General features: G+C 39.1%; 1 protein-coding gene across 5 annotated transcripts in view; it reads left to right on the top strand.

Moving 5' to 3' along the window:
* The window catches only part of BCAS3 (BCAS3 microtubule associated cell migration factor), an 849167-nt gene that overhangs the window by 439430 nt on the left and 387608 nt on the right, over nucleotides 1-22129 (top strand). For all 5 annotated transcript variants that reach the window (XM_075264762.1, XM_075264764.1, XM_075264760.1 and 2 more), the window contains 3 exons: nucleotides 1460-1560; nucleotides 11200-11396; nucleotides 13825-13922. In XM_075264762.1, the coding sequence (XP_075120863.1) occupies nucleotides 1460-1560; nucleotides 11200-11396; nucleotides 13825-13922 (396 nt within the window). The remainder of the gene's footprint in view (nucleotides 1-1459; nucleotides 1561-11199; nucleotides 11397-13824; nucleotides 13923-22129) is intronic.

The raw sequence follows: 22129 nt of genomic DNA, 5'->3' as shown, positions 1-22129 counted from the left end.
GTACTAACATTCTTAGGGGATCAACTTCATGGTCTAGTAAAAGTTGCCACAACTTGCACAGTAGCCAGATATGTCTGGAATCAGTGTATTAACTTTACTCTTCTTACCAGATGGATACTGCTGTATACTTGCAGTGCTTTGAATACTTGTTCGTGGTCTTGTATGGTTAAGTTTTAGCACTGCTGTCCCTCTTGTGAACTTGCCACCAGAACATTTTAATTGAAGGAAGCATGAGAATGTACACGCACACATTTTTCCCCTGTTAGGAATTCACTGTATTTAATTTCTCTGAAGAACTTAGAAAATAGGAAGCAATGAAGATGTGTGCATGCAGGCTGCAAATAGCTGGCATGTGAGTTTACAAAAGTGTGTACTTTTTGGTCTAATTTGATCAGGAAAGGACCCATTTGACCACATTTGGTCTGATAAACACAATCCGTGTGATGGCCACATTTCTCAAACCGAGGGCAGCTCATCTGAACTGAATTCACAGCAAAGTAAGTGATGTTGTGAATGTCCAAACTACTACAGGTCTGCTGTCCCACACTCAAATCATGCTGTGAGTACAGGACAGATCCACATAAGTTCAAGAACTCACAGAACCACTTTGATGTTGTGAGTTCACTTCAGATGAGCTGTGCTCGGTTTGGTCACATGGCAATAAATAGGCCCTATATGTAACATAAATATCTTATGTTACTAAGTACTAATATTATTGTCATCTCATAAGGTGCTGGCATATCAATAGGTGGTGGGTTTCAACATTTGGAACTTCCACTGATCCAACTGGCTGCCAACACTTTTTGATGTGTGTGACTATATCTTTCCTTGCAATTGTACACCTTTTTTATGAAAGACATAAAAAACCCAGAAATGTTAGTTTTTGATAATATACTTGCAGTAGTGGTCATTGTTCCTGGACATATGACTGTGTGCCTGCATGTCAGTGATGTCATTAATGGATTGTTAAAGTCACCATTCCAAGATGAAACTATGTTATATCCAACATACTTATACAGTACAAATGGTATTGGTACAAAGCTAGAGAGTTGGGAAATCTTAGGTTAAAATATGTAAACACCAATTTGGCAGAAAGAGATCTTCACTTGAAAGGAAAATGTAACCTTTCTTGGACACTGACTTGCTTTACTATTAAACAGAGAAGTGTCCTTTCTTACCTTTCCTCTTGCTTGGACATGTCCAGATATGAGTGTCATGAAATAATCAGTCTTTAAAAACAATAGAATTTTAGGATTTAGTAGCACATATTTATTCTCTATTAATCTGTGTGGTGATTAAGTGGTTGTCCCGTGATTTGCAGTCTGTCAAGGTTTTAATGATGTTACTGCATTGTTCTCATGAGAAGTTGGACTGTTTAACCAAATTTGGGCTAAGTAAAAGGATTTTCCAGGATTTAGATGTTGATGACCCATATTTAATAATGGGTTTTCTTTTGCAGTGGTGCCACCTGAAAGTCCTGGCCCTCTCACCCGCCATGGTTCTTATGACAGCTTGGCCTCAGACCACAGTGGCCAGGATGATGAAGAGTGGCTTTCACAGGTAAATAATTTTGTCATCAGATATGCCAGAAATAAAATGCATGCTTCCTGTTATGATCTGTATGGATGCATTGAAATCAATTTTCGGGCTTAAAACTTATCACTCTTTATATGATAGTAAAAGGTTATGTCACATGTTTTTTATTTCAGCTTCTGACCATTTTCAAAACGTAACTTTCGAGAACTACTATCAGTAAATGAGAGCATTCTTTTTAAAATCCAGAGAAAATGGAAATACACATAGACCTATACTCAGCTAGTAATTGGAGACATTTGCAAATGTGACAACACTTATGTTGTCACAGATCAAATTTGCAAAAAACAAAACAAAAAAAAGACACCGAACGGCAGAGATAGTGTAGATCTGTTAACCCCTTAAGGACCCGGCCATTTTTTGGTTTCGCATTTTCGTTTTTCCCTCCTCACATTTCAAGAGCCATAACTTTTTCATTTTTCAGTTCACAGAGTCACATGATGGCTTATTGTTTGCGGGACAAATTGTACTTTGTAATGGCATCATTCAATATGCTGTGCAATGTACTGGGAAGCTGGAAAAAAATTCAGAATGAGGCGCAATTGGAGAAAAAATGCATTTGCGCCATTTTCTTATGGGTTTAATTTTTACAGCGTTCACTGTTTGGTACAAATGACATGTTACCTGTGTTCTACGTGTCAGTACGAACGCGGTGATACCAAATTTATATAGTATTTGAAATGTTTTGATACTTTTAAAAAAATGATAAACTTTGCAAAATAGAAAAAAAAATTTGTGTCATCATGTTCTAACACCTGTAACTTTTTCATATTTCCATGTATGGAGCTGGTTGTGGTGTCTTTTTATGCGGGACAAGATGACGTTTCTATTGATACCATTTGGGGAAAGATCTGATGGTTTGATCACTTTTTATTCAATTTTTTATAGGAGGCAAAGTGTTGAAAAAAACGCTTTTTGGCAGTTTTTATTTTTTTTGCCGCTACGCCGTTCACAGTACGGGATAAATGTTTTAATATTCTAATAGTTCGGGCATTTTGGAGCGCGGGGATACCTAATATGTTTATGTTTAATGTTCTTTAATTACTTTTATAGCTAATCTAGGGAAAGGGGGGTGATTTGAACTTTTATATTTTTTTTATTTTTTTAATACTTTTAAAAACTTTTTTTTTTCTTCTGTTACATTTATGATCAGACCCCTTAGGTACCTTGAAACCTAGGGGTCTGATCGCTCATACTATTCACTGCAATACTACAGTACTGCAGTGAATAGCAGAATCCCAGCACTTCTATTAGACGATGCCTCTGGCATCGTCTAATAGATCTAGTGCAGAGACAAGCCTGGAAGCCTTCAATAGGCTTCCGGCTGTCATAGCAACCGATCACCGCCCTCATGTGACGTTCAGGAGGGCGGCAATCGGCGAAACATGGCGGCGCCCATGCCGCCGGCGCCGTTTACACACTGCGGTCACGTTTGACCGCAGTGTGTAAAGGGTTAACAGCAGCGATCGGCTCGGGCACCGACCGCTGCTGTTATTGGCAGGTCCTGGCTGTATGATACAGCCGGCATCTGCCGTGTATGGAGCGAGCTCAGCGTGTGAGCTCGCTCTATACATCCCCATGCGACCCATGACGTACAGTTACGTCAAGGGTCGCTAAGGGGTTAAAAAGCTTATACCTCAGATGAAAAGGAAGGAAATAACGGTGACCTGATTGGCCCCTCACCTTGGTGTGTTGTGAACCTGTCAACTACAACAAATGCATAGAGCCAGTCAGGGGTGGCAGCAACTGAGTCCAACGTCCAGAAGACCAGAAATTAATCAAGCAGGAAGGAATGGGGACAGGAGACTCAAATAACTGGACCCATTGCGCTCACAGGTCACAAGTAGGTGCAAATCACATCTCTTTATTGAAAAATATAGGGCACAACGCGTTTTGGAGATGATTCCCCTTTATCAAGTGCACAATAATGTAACCTCTAGCCAGGTTTATTCCAGAGACTGACAGCCTAATCAGCTGTGCTTGGTATTGCAGCCCAGTCCATGTGGCTTTTGAATGTGATTTGACACTTATCCTGTATTCTCTGAATAGAGATTAAGTGTCTGTAATGGCACAACCCCTTTAACTGCTAGTATACAGTAAAGCCAGAAAGGATGTGTCCAATCCTAAACTGATTGACTCCAACATACAAAATGGAATGAATTAGAGAAATTGTAAATATATTATATCCATATAAAATCTATAGCAGAATACAGTAGAACACAGCCTGTATGTTTCAGATCATGAAATGTTTCTTAGTCATTTCTATGACTAAGGCTCATTTCATAGTCTGAAACACGTAAGCAGTGTTGTTATGGGTTTTATGTGGATTCAATAAAATGAATTGTTTTTATTCATCACAATTTGGTTGCTGAAATGACTCTGTTTCGGATTAGCTACAAGTGGCTGCTGGGCACACCCGTCAGACACTTGAAGCAGACAGTACCCTGGCTCCAGAGAACTCTGCCGAGCAATATGCCACTTGTATTTTATTTCATGTCAAGATTAAGTAATGTCTTTACTTTGTTTTTTATTATAAAGAAGATTTTCCTAAACTCTCCTTTATATCTAAAATGCATTGGAGTTTTAATCTCTTGGTAGCCAATGCATATGTCTGTGATCACACATTGTAATGTGAATTGTTAACTTTTGTTGCATCTGTTCTTAGACCAGTCTCTTAAAATGTCCTCTCTTCCATTGATTAATATGACAAGATGTTCCAGAGCACAGGGAGACTCTGCACTTCGGCTCCTTGGAGCAGAAGATGTTCTTTGTTGTGTAAAACAATAAATAAGAGCTTTGCTAAAGTAAACACCTGAGTACCATGAATCACAGTGCTAGGATTTAATGGCGCAAATTCCCTTTATGTATGTGAACAACTTTCAGATCGTTACCTTGATGGGATTCCTTCTTGCGATATACAAGATTGCTGGAGGCCACTATAAGAGGAAGTGCAATCTTTACCAAGGAACTTTTAATTATGTATTCTTCAAGGACTTCTTAAACAAAAGCCTGGGAATCCTACATCTATTCAGCAAAATAGCAAATATGTGGGATATAATTGTGTTCTCAGACAAGAAAAAGCAAAACAAAAAAAACCGACTGACCTAATGTCCTCCTTAGAAGAGAATTTTAAGAGCTCAAGCCGCAAAGGTTTATCATAACATGTCACTTTATTGCAGGCAAAATGGCATGTCCAGAAAGACATTATAATTTTTAATAAACGCTGTAGTTCTCAAAAAACATCCTGAGGCGTATATAATCTACAGTCAGATCATAGAGATATTTAATCTCCCTCCTGCGTTTCCTCATCTAAACAGAATATTGGTTGGAGAAATGCTTTGTTCTTAGGTTAAATTTTAATTTTGCCAGTTTTACAGGCGATGTGTTGTAGTCTTCTACCGCCACTATGTTACGGATAAATTATTTACGGTAAGCATCGCTTCAGTGAGACACCTCTCGGTACATATATTCTGCATTGCCTCTAGGTGAGATGTGCTATAGAATTAATACTGATTTTGGTAAATTTTTCTTTTACATACAAACATGAATAAATTATTAAAAGAAGAGATAATGTTGGGGCTCTCACTGCTTTTGCAGTTTTGTCTCATGTTAAGGGTATGTGAGCCAATAAAGAGAGCTGATAAATAGTGGTGAGGGATGCAACACATGTTCTCATTCTGGATGGTTGGAACTGCGTCAGTATCCCTGAGAACCGCATTACAGTCCAAAAAAAATCAAGGAAGGCAGTGGCATTCCAAGCAAAATACACTGGGAACACTGGGTGTATAAATCTTGGTTGGGTTTGGCTTGGAGTGCCACTGCCCTCCTTGGATTTTCTTGATATTATGGTGGTATGGATCTCCATCTTGAAGCTGAGAACTCATTCTTTCTACAGTGCAGCTCTTTTTCTCATTGCTTTACAGTCCTAGGTATTTGGAGTTCTCCCAGTCTTTGTAAGGTTTCGGCCAACCTTAGTGCCATTCACATTATTCCTGTTGCATATACAATTATATGTTTGTAACAACATATGGCCATTTATAACTCTTCAAAGAGCTTGGGCCCTACAGTAGTGTCCTGGTCTACCACTGTGATACATATTTACATCAGAACCTGGAATAATTCCTTTCATTCCCTAAATTGAAGGTCCCTGAGTGTAGAATAGAGGTGTCGAGAGAAATCATTTTACAGTATATATTCGATAAAGAATAACTTACGCTAGGTTCACACCTGCGTTCTACTTTCCGTTCTGTGCTTTCCGTCTTCTGCATGCCAGAAGATGCAAAGCACAGACTGGGTCCGGCCGTGAGCGTTTTATGCTCTCCGCCGCGAAACCGGATTTTTTAATCCGGACACAGAGTACTGCATGTCCGACTCTGTGTCCGGATTAAAAAACCCGGTTTCGTGGCGGAGAGCGCAAAACGCTCACCGCCGCTCACGGCCGGACATCTCTCTCACCCATTCAAATGAATGGGTGAGAGAGACTCCTGCAGGTTTCCGTATCCTGTTCTGTTTTATGCAGGAAACGGAAACCTGCATAACAGAGAGGGCAACGCAGATGTGAACGAGCCCTTAAATATTAATCTCTGGAAATAAAATGGTGAAGCAGAACTAAGGCAGGTAGAAGTAACTGTACCACATCTACATGCATTGTTAGTGTTATTTCCTGATGCCCAGACATTACTGTATATACATTACATGCTTGACAGTCTGATAGATAAATGTAGCCCCCAAGTCATGTGCAGATAATCTTTAGAAAGTGACGAGCTCTGTGAAAATGGCTGCAAGTTTTGAGGGTGAACCGGAAAGTTTTCCCCTTGCCAGCAATGTTCATCCCTTTCCACTGTACTTGGTTTTTTTTGCTTCTTTTTTCAGCATCAGATTTTTGTCACAGAATGTATTGAGAAAGCCTGCCCTTCACTTCAACTTTTCAATTAGAACAGTGGGTAATGTGTGTTGTCAGTGTGAAGTAGATACAATATGTTTGTCCTGCACACAACAGGAGAGTGAATAGGAACATCTGGCCATAGCCTCGATTAAACTGCAAAGGCATCTGTTTACCTCTCGGCTCTGTGACACTGATGGTTCTGAGCTTAAAATATACAGGATGCTTTATCTGTGGCCTAATTTGCACTGCTTCATGAGGTACGGGCTGCGAAAGGAATGGAAATCTCTCAGGGCAACCCAAGCATTGGTGAGAAACAAAAGGTAGCATTAGAGAGGTTCTTGTATATTAGGACCTTCAAGGCTTAGAAATCTAGCAACATATTCACAATTCTCGACTTGACATATCCTACAACCAGAGCTGCGAGTCATTTATAACAGCGGAGAAACAGGCACATTTCTTGTGTAATAATCTTATAAACCAGAATGTGGATCATGAAATACAAGGAAACTAACAGTATGTAAAGTGTTTCATTTTTTTCCCCATGAGACACTGACATATTTTATGTGTGGAAATGTAATATTGCCTCTTACTTTTTTTATGGAGTGAAACCTACAAAGAGAATGCTTCCTATACCTAAGGCTACATTCACACGACAGCACAGTGCATTTAGCTGTGAAAAAGTACTTTTTTCACGGCCGAGTGTATATGTGATCATAGACATGAGACTTTTGAGGAAGCCATGAAATCATCCCAAGAACTAGCATGTTCTTTTTTCTCAGATTGTTCACAAAGACCGTTAAAACATCGTTTTAGTGAGTACATCCATAACAGTATATGGGGCCATGTGCTGACCATTAAATAGGTAGCATACAGCTGTGGAATCCTGTCATGGGAATGAGCCATTAGTATATGTGGGTAGTCAAAACTGCATCATGTGAGCTTCATGTAGACATTGCATGTGAGTGTTAATCTATTGCATCTAACTGCTTATTTTATTACATACATAAATTGATGCATTTTGCACAATAGTTCAACAGCTTGTATAAAAACAATGAACAGGGTTCAGTAACAATGTTCACCTATAACTTTGGAACCTTACGGACAAATGTAGAGAAGACTACCGATGATCAAAGATTTCAGCTAGAGAAACTAATATAGAGACAGATTCCATAGATTAGTACATATATTGTATGACCTTATAACATTACAGGGATTCTATCATTAAAATACAATTTTTTTCTCGATCACATGTAGGAATCGCCTTCTCTTACCGTTAGATGTCTTCTCACGCCACCGTTTGGTAGAAATCCCATTTTTCGTCTGTATGAAAATGAGTTCTCTCGCAAAACTGGGGCAGTCCCTAGTGCTCAAACAGCATTGGGGGCATCCCCAATGCTACGAGAGAAATCTCCAGCGCCGCCTCCATCTTCTTCAGGAACGGCCTCAGGATCCTCAATAGATAGCAAACCTTGAATACTAAAAGGCAAACAAAGGCAAGAGAACCAGGACACCACTGTGAGTACTATATTAAAGGGATTCTATCATTAAAATCAAATTTTTTCTCAATAACACGTAGGAATAGCTTTAAGAAAGGCTATTCTTCTCCTACCTTTAGATGTCTTCTCCGCGCTGGAGAAATCGCGGTTTTCTTCTGTATGCAAATGATTCTCTTGCAGCACTGGGGGCGGTCCCTAGTGCTCAAAAAGCACTGGGGGCGTCCCAATGCTGCAAGAGAAATCTCCAGCACCGCCTCCATCTTCTTCAGGTTCGGCCTTTCTGCGCATCTTCTTCCGGAGCTGGATTCAAACTTCTACGCATGCACAGTCGGCTCTGCCATCAGGCAGAGCTGACTGCACTTGCACGCAGCGATTTTTTTGTTGCCGCTTACCCCAGCTTACTGTGTAAGCGACCACAAGAAAATGGCCACTTACACCAGGCATGCATGCGCAGTTGGCTCTGCTCGAGGCCTGACGGCAGAGCCGACTGCATATGCGTAGAAGTTTGAATCCAGCTCCGGAAGAAGATGCACAGAAAGGCCGTTCCTGAAGAAGATGGAGGCAGCGCTGGAGATTCCTCTTGCAGCATTGGGACGCCGCCAGTGCTTTTTGAGTGCTAGGGATCGCCCCCAGTGCTGCGAGAGAGCTCATTTGCATACAGACAAAAACCAGGATTTCTCCAGCGCGGAGAAGACATCTAAAGGTAGGAGACAAATAGCCTTTCTTAAATCTATTCCTACGTGTTATTGAGAAAAAATGAGATTTTAATGATAGAATCCCTTTAATATAGTACTCAAAGTGGTGTCCTGGTTCTCTTGCCTTTGTTTGCCTTTTAGTATTCAAGGTTTGCTATCTTTTGAGGATCTTGAGATGAGTATGACCAGAGAGAGGAATTATTGGAACACATTCACTGCTAAAGGGAGCAATTCGTTGAGGAAACATTTAAAGAGCACGTGTCACCAAGTAGAAAATTCTAGATAAAATACATCATTTGATCATCGCCGTTGCCTTTATAAATTTGGTACTTTTCTTTTTTTAAAATCTGTCCACCCATTCAAAAGGTATGGTCCCTAGTTTTATTTTAAGACAAAGCCGAGAGTGGATTGAGCAGAAGGTAGAAGTATAAGAACTTCCTATATATTTCCCATTCCTTTTGTAGCCATTCTTGGCTTTGGCTCAAAAAAACGCAGCAAAATCTGCAACAAAAAAAGCAGTTTTTCCGCAAGATGGGGCCGTAGCCTAACACAGCATTTCTATATCTATGCAGATTTAGTGCAATGTAAACCTATGGTTTCAGTTAAAGAATTTATAGCCATTATTTTGTCTTAGCCTACATGGAAATGTTGGATGCTACAGTACTTTATAGGTGCCCATTTATTCCCAGTGATCTGAGTTACTATTATAGGCAAGTAATAGACTTATGTTATGACCTGCCAAAGGACTATATTCATTTTCATAAATGCAAAGAATGTTCCCCAGGCTACTTTTTTATTGCTGTTTTTACATCTGCTGATTTTACTTAAAAAGAACATGTGTTTGCTGTGAAATATTGTGTAAAAGTTGACTTGTGTTAAACCACAATCCTGTTTACTTTCTAAAATAACATTTATTAACATTCAGTGTTACATTTATGCATTCTTACAGATTAATAAAAAATGTTTAATTCCCTTACAAATATTCAAATATTTGCTCAGCTGTGTCAGTGTAAGGGAAAAAATGGAGGGTGGCATGAAAAATAAACCTAGTACAATCTCAAGAGCAGTAAAACCGTTCAGTAGGATTTTCCTTTTCTCATCCCTTAAATAATGTAATATAAAACGTTGTTTATGCTTATTCTAATGATGACAGGGCCGATATGAAGATATTTGGAAATCTGGACTATTGCTGCAACTTTGCACAACAACTGCAGTGTATTAGATGTTTTTAGGCTGTTCATTTGCTTGTGAGTTTACATTACACTAATGATTTTTATATTTTTAATATGTACATTTTTTCAGCTAGTGTTAAACTTTAAATCCATGCCATGTACATTAAATCGCCATTAACGGGGTTTCCAGGACTACGAACAAGTGACTAAAGGCAGGAAATGTTATTGAATGAACAAACATAACGGAGTACCTTTATGTGTGCTTGGACCATTTTTACCATTCCTCATGTTTTCAGGCTTTCTGGTTTATACTTGTGCTTTTCCAGGCAGCCCTTCCCAGCATCCATCCACTGCACCTACTGGCAGTTTTTCATATACCCACTCATGATTTTCAGTGCGCTCTTTCTCTCTCTCTCCCTCTCTATATATATATATGCAGTTACATATATGTAATTATATAAAGTATATATATATGCGCTATATAGTTACATATATGTGTAAATATCTATATACAGCATATATATGTACAGTATATGTGTGTCTGTATATTTATCTAGCTATATTTATATAAATATGCATGTGTATCTTTATATATTGACTGAGCAGATCAGTCACAGTCACATGATCCGGTCCCATGATACGGCATTTCCCAGTAAGGCTAGGTTTGCTATTTTTTAGTGGAAAATCACATATGTTGTTTGTTTGTTTTTTTTTAAATGCATGTATTTTTCTGATTTTTTTGCATAAACACACCATGTGAACACAGTCTGAGCAGGACCTGCATGATGCTGATGATTAAGCATTGACATCTATTGCACTTGTTGCTCATCTCCTTCACTCTCCTTGTGCATCTACCATGCTGTCAGCCCCTCAGAGTCCATTAAACCGTCTCTCCACTCACAAAGAATGCCTTTCCAATGGAGGCAGGGGAGATACTTGTCTGGTGACCACCTCCCAGACATGTTCACAATGAACAGGATCAAGACCAGTAAGAAAGTGATTGTAACAGAGACTGTGTTGCTCACAGAATTCTGCAAAAGGATAGAATGATAGTTGACCCAAAAAATATAATGTTAGTAGAGCAATAGTAAACCATAACATAGAAAAATAGCATTTTGCTCAGATGTTATATTATGAATGTTCATGTGCCATGCTAACAATCTAGGTACCGTACGTATTCTTACAGTTTTATATACAGGAGTTTTGCATATAATTGACTTGTCCTTTGAGTTCTCACATTTTGGTATTAGTTATTGGTATATAGCTATGATATACATTTATTGCACTTTCTCAAATTAAAAACTGTGTGTTTCATGTTAAAATAGAGTTGCTCACTGTCCATTCTTGTCATATTCCAGGTGGAAATAGTCACACATACAGGACCTCACAGAAGATTGTGGATGGGACCTCAGTTTCAGTTTAAAACTATCCATCCTTCTGGCCAAACAACTGTGATCTCTTCAAGCTCCTCAGTCCTCCACTCACATGGTCCAAGTGACACCCCGCAGCCATTGCTGGAATTTGACACAGATGATCTTGATCTTAACAGCCTTAGGTAGCTTCTCTGAGCATATCAAATACTACTTAAAAATTATGTTTTTATTATATTATTGTTGTTCAGCTATTTATTATGTATATTATTTATATGTTTGCCAATTTCTCTCACAATGTTTCTTCATTCATTACAAAATTTCCAGCAAGTAATTGCAGTGTATATCATTTGAAATTTTGACATCCTGAACCCTTAGGCCTCTTTCATACAGTGGAATTTGATGCAGTCTTTCACCTCGGATTCTTCTCCAATTTTCCGACCCCGTGTAACCCACTGTAGGTGTACCCACTGATTAATATCAGATACAATGGGGCTGAACAGAAGTTGTAATCTTGTTCTGCAGATTCTGCAATTAAGTCAGCCATGTAAGGCCTCGTTCACATCTACGTCGGTAATCCGTTCGGGGAGTCCACATGGGGACCCCTCTGAATGGACTACCGAATGCATGATATTATTAGATATGCATCATTAGATTTATGGGAAGAATATGCAAATCTGTCTCCCAAGATGTAAACAGGGAGACAGTGCCTCTGTTATGTTGCCCTCTATGGGAAGCACCCTGAACATCATGCTCGACTTTCCCAGAAGTCTTTACTGCATAATACGGGGTTATAACCAAATCAATTTCTCAGCTACGGACGGCACCGTTTCTGTCTCTTTGGACTTCATCAACGCAGCCTAGAGAGAATTGATTTGGTAGAAGTGAGAGGCTGAGAGACCAGATTATGGGGATAAAGTCCACCCGCATTATGCAGTAAAGACTTCTGGGAAAGTCGGGCATAATGTTCAGGGTGCTTCCCATAGAGGGTGGCATAACAGAGGCACTGTCTCCCTGTTTACATCTTGGGAGACAGATTTGCATATTCTTCCCATGTTCCCTTGCAGTGGAGCAACTATGGCTGTATAAGTCTCCACACACCTGAATAGGTGGTCTCTCCCTAAGGATGGACGTTATCCCCATAATCTGGTCTCTCAGCCTCTCACTTCTACCAAATCAATTCTCTCTAGGCTGCGCTGATGAAGTCCAACCAGACAAAAACGGTGCCGTCCATAGCTGAGAAATTGATTTGGTTATAACCCCGCATTATGCAGTAAAGACTTCTGGGAAAGTCGGGCATGATGTTCAGGGTGCTTCCCATAGAGGGCGGCATAACACAGGCACTGTCTCTCTGTTTACATCTTGGGAGACAGATTTGCGTATTCTTCCCATGTTCCCTTGCAGTGGAGCAACTATGGCTGTATAAGTCTCCACACACCTGAAAAGGTGGTCTCTCCCTAAGGATGGACGTTATCCCCATCATTAGATTTAGGGATTCTAACAGCAGCGGGGTTTACATTACGAATTGTGATAGTACTGTGTGAAAAGATGTGTCTTTAGTTTGCGCTTGAAGCTGTAGAAATTGAGTGTTAATCTGATTGTGCATGGTAGAGCATTCCAGAGAGGTTGTGTAACACGAGAGAAGTCATGGATACTCAATATGTATACGCACAAGCACCCAAATGCACAGAAATGTGAATATGAATCTCAATCATCTTTTAGTTCTACTCAGTGTGGATTTTTTTTTTGTTTGATCAAAAGTCCCAGTGTTACAGGGAATTGACAATATACCTTATAACAGTGTGCATTAGTGTATAGTACATGTACTGCATGCTGCCATTTTCCATTTATCTTACTTGACTCTTTTGAAAGCATTTATTTAGTGTAGGTTTCGAAATGTATTTCACCTCGTGTTACTTCCTAATCATGTTGTTTCAACAGAACTTATAGGTTTTGATATGACTGATAAGTAAGTTACTAAAATAAATAAGTGTGGCTGAACTGGATGGTTAACCAGTTCTGATCAGCCTAATCCAGAGGAAAGCAAGGAGGGTGTGGAGGTGAAGTACGAGAATGACCTTGTGTTTAGAATTCTACTAGGAGATTTGCCATTTTTTATGTACTATATGTTTACCTGTGTACGTTTTGTGCCCCTACGTGCTGCTGCATTGTGGTGCTACGCTATGGTTTCATTTACTTTTACTGGTTTGACTCCTTTTTAATCACTGAAAATCTATGGCAGTCAAAACCAGTCAACCATAATGATAAGCAGAGCTAGACTCTGTTGAATGACATTGGATAACCATGGCCAAAATGCATGCTTCTAATAACTTACCTGAGTTTCTATACTGCACGGGCATGTTAGATTTTCATAATGCAGTTTACTGTGGTGGGATAGTGTAAAGGCAATTCTTCCCAAAATGCAAAGTGAAAAATCAGTCTCGGTGCAGACCTTGAGCCTACAAGGGTTGCTAAAAGATATTAGCTCTAAGACAAGCTGTAACTCAGGATCAGTTCAAGATAAAGAAAGTTATTTACAAGGTTATTTAGTTTCATGTAAAGTGTAAAAATATGTCGTGAAACTCTTCCCACAAACATGTCGTCTTATTACAGAATCCAACCTGTTCGCTCTGAGCCTGTAAGCATGCCAGGATCTCCCCGGCCTACTGCTGATCGAAGGGGAGGCTCGACTGTTATTGATGCCAGCTCAGGTAGGAAACACCTCTAAGTGTCAAATGACTGTAAAGGGTGAATTTGCTAAAGTAAATGGTTTGCTAAGATTTGACCATATGTAATGTGTACTTTAAAGTGTATTTCTTAATACATAGGCTCTGCTGAATACGTGAGTAGTCAGAGGTGTTTTCTTAGAGGCTAAAAGACAGTAGTCACACCTAGACCTGCTGCCTAAAGGAGACTGAAGGCCCATCTAGCATATAAAAACATACCAGTATTAGAAATGGCCTATGGCAGATGGTCTTGAGATAGGGCTGGCGATTATGACCCAAATCAAAATCACAATTAATTTATACCTTTATACCTTTTTATTAAACAATTATTTTTAGAAACACCCTTTTTCATGCAATGTCCCCTATTTATATGTCATGTTATGTCACTGAATTCTGGTTTTAGTTATTTGCTTATCAGCAATTCTGGTTGGATAGTGTACAGTTAGTGATATAACCTTTAACCAATGGCAGTGTAAGACAGGATAACATGGATGGAAAATAATTGGGCAAGGTCACATCGATTTAGCTGACTTTCAATTTTGGTAATGTATCAATAAATTGCCCAGCCCTAGCTGGAAGCTGTAGGCTATTCCTTTGTGGGTGGTGATAAGCAACAATAGTATAAACAGTATAATAGTATAAACACCTCAGCCACTGTAATGACTGAGGGAACCCGACTGTAAAGAGGACCTGGTCCAAAGTGTTATGGCTGAATGGAAGTAGGTGCAGCATTCTAACTTTAAAACTTATACACATCTGATATGGTCCCGTGTTCTAAACCGGTAAAGGAGTACTGTGGTTATGTGCTGTCCTGAAATCATTGACTTTTTATGCTGTTTTTTTCAACATGAATTTATCTAAAATTAACATTGTGTGCTTTCATTTATAACGCTTGGTGTTCTGTAACTTTATTAATGGAAAGTTATTGTAATGAAACTATATTGTACTCAAAGCTTCATGCATTTTTTTTTTAAATGTTGCTGCAACATTGTGATATTTACAAAGCCATATCTGGCGCCATCTCTGCTTTCCCTATATTTTGTTGTGTGTAATCATTTTCCTAAACCTGTTCATTGTAATCCAGAGTACATCTAACTGTATGTCATGCACAGGCCTCTGACTCTTGACTTTTGTTGAAGTAATAATGTAATTTTGGCTAAAGTAAGTGTCCCTCCACTAAATAGCATTACATCTTTTTGCTGATAATCTGAAATATATTTTACAGTAAAACATGTTTTCAAGATTATCTCTTAGTGTACACCTCAGGCTTTTTCAGTATCTTTTGACATATTAATATTAGTGTTTCTATGATGATTACAAAGGACATATTTAAAGGGAGTCTATCACTGCCCTAGCTACTTTAAACTGCTCTCATAGTGCTTTAGATACTGTTATAAAAACAATACCTTTCATATGTTTCAGGGCCCCAGGGATGCGTAGAAAAAACACATTTATTCTTTATACAAATGATAATCTTGGAGCACAGGGGGAGTTTTTTTTCAATTCATGAGCATTGCTGCATCATCACTAAACACATCAATCCTGCATTCAGCTTCACCCCTGAGCAGTGGGAGTTGATCATCTCAAGTGTGTCATCATAATGGCTGTACAGTATCTCTTTGTCTAAAATAGAGTAAAACAATTGTGCACTTTTCAAGTTCTAAACTTACCGCTAAAAGTAGTCATAGTAGAGTGGGACACCATTATAATTTTTTTGCTATTGGGTTGCATGGTCTTTTATTTACTGCGCTTTACAGTGATCGATCAACAACTTACCTTTTTAATGTATATCACTTTTGTAAATTTGGAGAAAAACAACCTTGAAGTCTTATGCAAATGAGGCAGTTGGTGCACTGGGAATAGACTTTCAGGTCCATGGAGTACTGCTTTTGCAACTCAGACCCCTACCATCTCACTTCATGTGTTGAAAGTTTGTCCTCCTACTGCTGTGATACATATGAAATATCAATAAATAATATTGCTAAACCAGAATATATGTTATATTTTAGATTCTTCAAAGTATCCCCATTTTTTCAGTCAGCTTCACGAGGTAGTCACCAGGAATCATTTTCCAGCAGATTTCCCTGAGGTGTTAAGTAGTTGTTGGCTGCTTTTTTTTTTTTTCACTGTGTGGTGTTCATGTCATCTGACATGGCACTCCATCATTCTCCTTCTTGGTAAAATAGCCCTTATATAGCCTGGATGGTCTCGACAAGCAAAAATCGATGGAATTTTATGTCAATGCAGAATAGTGTAGTAGCCATGTTGGTTAAAGGGATTCTATCATTGGGAAAACTCATTTTTAACTAAACATATACTTGCATAGTTTTTAGAAAGACTATTCCACATGTACCTTTTGTATGTTAATTCCCTCAGTGGTTTTTGAAATAGCCCACTTTTATCCATATTCTAATTAGCCTCCAGCGAGTTCCGGAAGTCTCAGTGAGCACTGTCTGCTGTGTGTGTGTGAGAGCACGGAGGCTGCTGATGATGATGACTCATTCAAGAATTTATGTGGCTCTAATTTTAGGTGCTGTTCATTTGTGCTTTTTGAGGCTGATAGTTACATACATAGTAGATGCGGTTAAATGAAGACACAGGTCCATCAAGTCCAACCTATAACCCTACTGTGTTCATCCAGAAGAAGGCAAAAAATAATACATGTGGCTTGACAGTCGGCATGAAACCCTGGATCAACTTGTCCTTGCAAAAATCTAAAAGCCTTCACCCATAAATTGTTCCATTCAAGAAAGGCATCCAGGCCCTCTTTGAGCTTGCACAATGAATGCACCGTCACCACATCCTGTTGCAGTGAGTTCCATAGCCTCACTGCTCTTATAGTAATGACTCTGTCTACGTCACTGGTGAAATGTTCCTTCCTCTAGGCATAGAAGATGTCCCCTTGTCACTGGCTTAGGAGTAAAAAGATCATTAAAAAGTTTTGCGCTGTCCCTTCATGTATCTGTACATTGTTATTAGGTCGCCCCGTAGATATCTTTTTTTTTCTAAACAGAATAACCCCAAGTTTGTTACTCTCCATGGTTCCTCTTCAATGTAACTCTTGGTCTTCCTTTCCTGGGGCAGTTCTCATGAGAACTGGTTTCATCATAGTGCCAGATGGTTTTCATGACTGCAATAGAGGATACCTTCAAAATTCTTCGTTTCCAGATTAATGGGCCTTTACATGTTAAGGTAATGACAGACTCATTTCTCTTTACTTACTTGAGTGGTCCTTGACGTCAGGTGGATTAAAACAGAATTTTAATAGGTTTTAACACTGTAGGGAACTGTGTACCAATCCTACTTCTGTACAACACAACTGATGGTCTCCAACATATCATGAAGGGAAGAAATTCCACAAATGATCACATATCTGTTAATAGAAACTACCAGGTAACTACCTCATGAATCTAATTGAGAGAATACCAAGAGTGTGCAATATTTCATCAAAGCAAGGCTACATTGAAGAATCTAGAATATAAAGTATATACTTGATTGTTTCATATTTTTGTTTACTACTGAGTTGCACTAAATTTTTATGTCTTCAATATGAGGCTAAGGCCACATGTTGCAGAAACACAGCAGAAACAAAATGTTATGTTACAGTACCAGCAAAGTAAAACAGATTTTGTGTAATCTCACCCACACTTTGTGGGGAAAACGTTACTGCTTCATATAGGACTAGAACCTATAAATACTTGAGGATTTATCTGGATGACATACTTGACTGGACAAGTACAAGTGGGAGACTAGCAGGCTATTTTTCCTCCAGCAACTGTGTCCCTTTGAGGTGGTAGCGGGTACCAAGGTTGTTTTCTTTGCTTCAGCTTGCAAGGCAATACTAGAATCAGGGATATAAAAAAAGATGGATAAGTTGATCAAAAGGACAGGTGCAATAGCAAGGTGTCGTTTGACAACTGGGAGGCTACCATGAGGCAGAGGTCCCTGGGAAAATTCAAGTCAATCAAGAAAAACACTGCACACCCTCTTCATCGTATTTTCTTGAAACAGTGGAAGTGAAAGGTTCAAAAGGCCATTCTTCCCTACAACCGTCTTATTCTTCAACTGTGTCTGTTAGATCTCACCGTGCGAGAAATCAAATGACGTGGTGTTGCTCCTACTAGCTGTGGACTGATGTCTTATGGTACTAAGACTATATAGAAATTCAATCTGAATGTATTGTACAATGTACCCTACTACTGTACTGTATCCTGGTAATTTTATTTAGGGTACTGTTTGGTAATATCCTTACTAGAGCTGATGAGATACTTAATTTCTCCACTGGGATCAATAACGTTTTTTATTACATTTAAAAATGTGCATGTTTTTGAAAAACACAGCATGTTAATTTTTACTGTGGAAATGCAATGATTTTCGCATAGACTTATACGGAGTGGTGAAAGTAAAAAGTAAAAATATAGTGGAAAATGCCAACGCAACCTGTTGGCCTTGGCCTAAATCTACATTGTAGAACTTAAAAAAGTAAGAAAAACCATGGAATGCAAAGGTGTAGCCAAACTTTTGCCTGCTACTGTACACTGGTAACCATTGGATGAGATTGTGTACTAATGGATACCATTTATTTAACAATCCCTGTGGGTAGATGCTCTGGAATAATATATTTATATAATTACCCCAACTCTCAAATACTTTCAGTATAATGTTATAACAACTGTGTTTCATGTTCCTGTGCATCTGTATGCCAACATTGGGTTCAATGGGATTTTATCAAATAAAATCTCTGACAAGTAGAATTATTAAACGCAAAGCATTAGTCAAGCAGTTAGGAGTCAAAGAGGATTTTAATCCATAGTGATTCAGAAATCCCCTGAGAGACTGTTGAGTGGATTGAGGTTTTAAACAGTAAAAAGAAACTACAAACACAAAAAATGGATTTGTGTAGGTTGTTTGGAAGATAAGACAATGGATTTAAAATACAGATTTATAATATGTTATGCATATTTGAAACAAGAGCTGTCATCCCTAGATCTCAGCATATTACAGTTTTAAGGGCATTGGTGTAAGCCAATCCTAAGAATGTTAACTGTAATAGAAAATCAACAAATCTTTGTTTTGATACCATGTATTGGGGCAGCGTTTTCATATCTGCACATTCTATAGTATATCACATGACATCCTTTCAATTGAAGTAGGTCCAAACCATTGTACTAACTTTATACAAAATATTCATTTTTACGGGTCAGTCAGAACTCCGAGTATATCCATATCCTTCCAGATTTGTGGGGGTAAAGGTAGTAGAGTATTACAGTAGGAGCAGTGAATGGACTTTTAGAAATCTTTATGAGAATTTTTACAGCAATTTTCACCCTTAGCAATGTAATCCACTGCAACAACAGAAAGTCTTGACCAAAGGTAATAATTGTGGATTTTGCTGCAGAGCAAAAAGAAAATTTGCAGGAGAGGAGAGCAAAGGATGGAGACCAATGACGTCAGTCACCACGTGTAATGGAATTGCTATATAACCGCATTCGGCAGCTAGCTAAGTAGTGTATACACGTCAGATGTAGAATTAAAAATAAAATCTTACAGGGAAATGTGGCCACTTTTTTTTCTCTAAAAGAGTCTGTAGCCTTTTTTGTTCTTGTACTTCTGTCATACTGTGCCATAGTATGTCGTAAAATGTTCTTTTTTTTTTCAGATCACTGAAGCTCAAACAGCTTCCATTAGATCTGTATTAGGGGATCCTAAACACTGCTGTCCTCTTGAAAACTTAGCAAGTGGCAGCCATACTGCATTATCAATTGCACACTAGATTTGTTTTCAGGACTTGATATCTGTCAGGTCAGCTTACAGTCTAAATCACTTTTCTTATATGATGCCATTCACAGTCAGATTGCATTTGTTGCAGCAATGAGTGTGTTTCACAGATTCAACACAAAATGTGGTTTATGTCTCCTGCTTACTTTCTTGTACCAACATTACAGTACATCTTAAGACATGATTGTGGTATTGCATGCTCTGCTGTATGACACTGTGTCACTGATCAAACTGCAGTGAAGTTCTTTTTTCTACTATTTTCAGGTGAGTCATATCCCAGCAGTTGCGTTACCTTTTGACAGTTTTAGCAGTGCAGATTTTCTGCCTGCAGGGTATAATGTCCATTACTGTAACATATGGGATTTAGAGAAACGTCTGAAAACCCTGATGTGTCATGTCAAGGTGTCATGCTGGTTTGAGGGTTTTTACACAAGAGTCCTACTGTAATATGATTCAAGAACACACATGTGGTTTACTGTAGTTATTTCTAGTTTAGTGTGGAAGATGTGTATTTTATTAAAGGCATATTCCAGACCAAATAAGTTCAAGTAAGCACAACTAAGACTTGCCTTTGTTTCTCACATTGTTTAGTTTAAGCAGTTTCTTTATTACTTGCATGACATGTTAATGTTTCATTGGTATATCATGCAAGTAATAAAGACACTTGTGTTCATGTCTAGATTTTTCCTCCAGCTTGTCTTTTTGTATGCTGGTCATGCTCAACCTTGTTCTGTCCCAGTGCAGCATAAGTAAGGTCCTTGTGACTAGACCTGCATATCCTGTATGTTGCTTCCCATAGGGTGTTTGCTTATAGAGATGAGCGAACAGTGTTCTATCGAACTCATGTTCGATCGGATATTAGGCTGTTCGGCATGTTCGAATCGAATCGAACACCGCGTGGTAAAGTGCGCCATTACTCGATTCCCCTCCCACCTTCCCTGGCGCCTTTTTTGCTCCAATAACAGCGCAGGGTAGGTGGGACAGGAACTACGACACCGGTGACGTTGAAAAAAGTAGGCAAAACCCATTGGCTGCCGAAAACATGTGACCTCTAATTTAAAAGAACAGCGCCGCCCAGGTTCGCGTCATTCTGAGCTTGCAATTCACCGAGGACGGAGGTTTCCGTCCAGCTAGCTAGGGCTTAGATTCTGGGTAGGCAGGGACAGGCTAGGATAGGAAGGAGAAGACAACCAACAGCTCTTGTAAGAGCTAAATTCCAGGGAGAAGCTTGTCAGTGTAACGTGGCACTGACGGGCTCAATCGCCGCAACCCAGCTTTCCCAGGATCCTGAATGGAATACACTGTCAGTGTATTCCCGTATACCCGATATATACCCCGATACCCGTTCCAACGGTGTGCCCCCCCACCTTCACCCCAGAAATACCCTGCAAGTCCCCTAGCAATAGAATTGGGGCTATATACACCCACAATTTTTACTACTGGTATACAGTGCCATTGTCTGACTGGGAATTCAAAGAATATATTGGGAATACAAATACCCTCATTTCTTGCTACTGCCATATAGTGCCAGTGTCTGACTGGGAATTCAAAGAATATATTGGGGTTACGTGCACCCACAATTTTTACTACTGGTATACAGTGCCATTGTCTGACTGGGAATTCAAAGAATATATTGGGAATACAAATACCCTCATTTCTTGCTACTGCCATATAGTGCCAGTTTCTGACTGGGAATTCAAAGAATATATTGGGGTTACGTGCACCCACAATTTTTACTACTGGTATACAGTGCCATTGTCTGACTGGGAATTCAAAGAATATATTGGGAATACAAATACCCTCATTTCTTGCTACTGCCATATAGTGCCAGTGTCTGACTGGGAATTCAAAGAATATATTGGGGTTACGTGCACCCACAATTTTTACTACTGGTATACAGTGCCATTGTCTGACTGGGAATTCAAAGAATATATTGGGAATACAAATACCCTCATTTCTTGCTACTGCCATATAGTGCCAGTGTCTGACTGGGAATTCAAAGAATATATTGGGGTTACGTGCACCCACAATTTTTACTACTGGTATACAGTGCCATTGTCTGACTGGGAATTCAAAGAATATATTGGGAATACAAATACCCTCATTTCTTGCTACTGCCATATAGTGCCAGTGTCTGACTGGTAATTCAAAGAATATATTGGGGTTACGTGCACCCACAATTTTTACTACTGGTATACAGTGCCATTGTCTGACTGGGAATTCAAAGAATATATTGGGAATACAAATACCCTCATTTCTTGCTACTGCCATATAGTGCCAGTGTCTGACTGGGAATTCAAAGAATATATTGGGGTTACGTGCACCCACAATTTTTACTACTGGTATACAGTGCCATTGTCTGACTGGGAATTCAAAGAATATATTGGGGTTATAAATACCCTCATTTCTTGCTA

The sequence above is a fragment of the Leptodactylus fuscus genome, chromosome 2 (assembly GCF_031893055.1).
Source record: "Leptodactylus fuscus isolate aLepFus1 chromosome 2, aLepFus1.hap2, whole genome shotgun sequence".
Classification (NCBI taxonomy): Eukaryota; Metazoa; Chordata; class Amphibia; order Anura; family Leptodactylidae; genus Leptodactylus; species Leptodactylus fuscus.
This window is presented reverse-complemented; position numbering and strand designations above follow the sequence as displayed.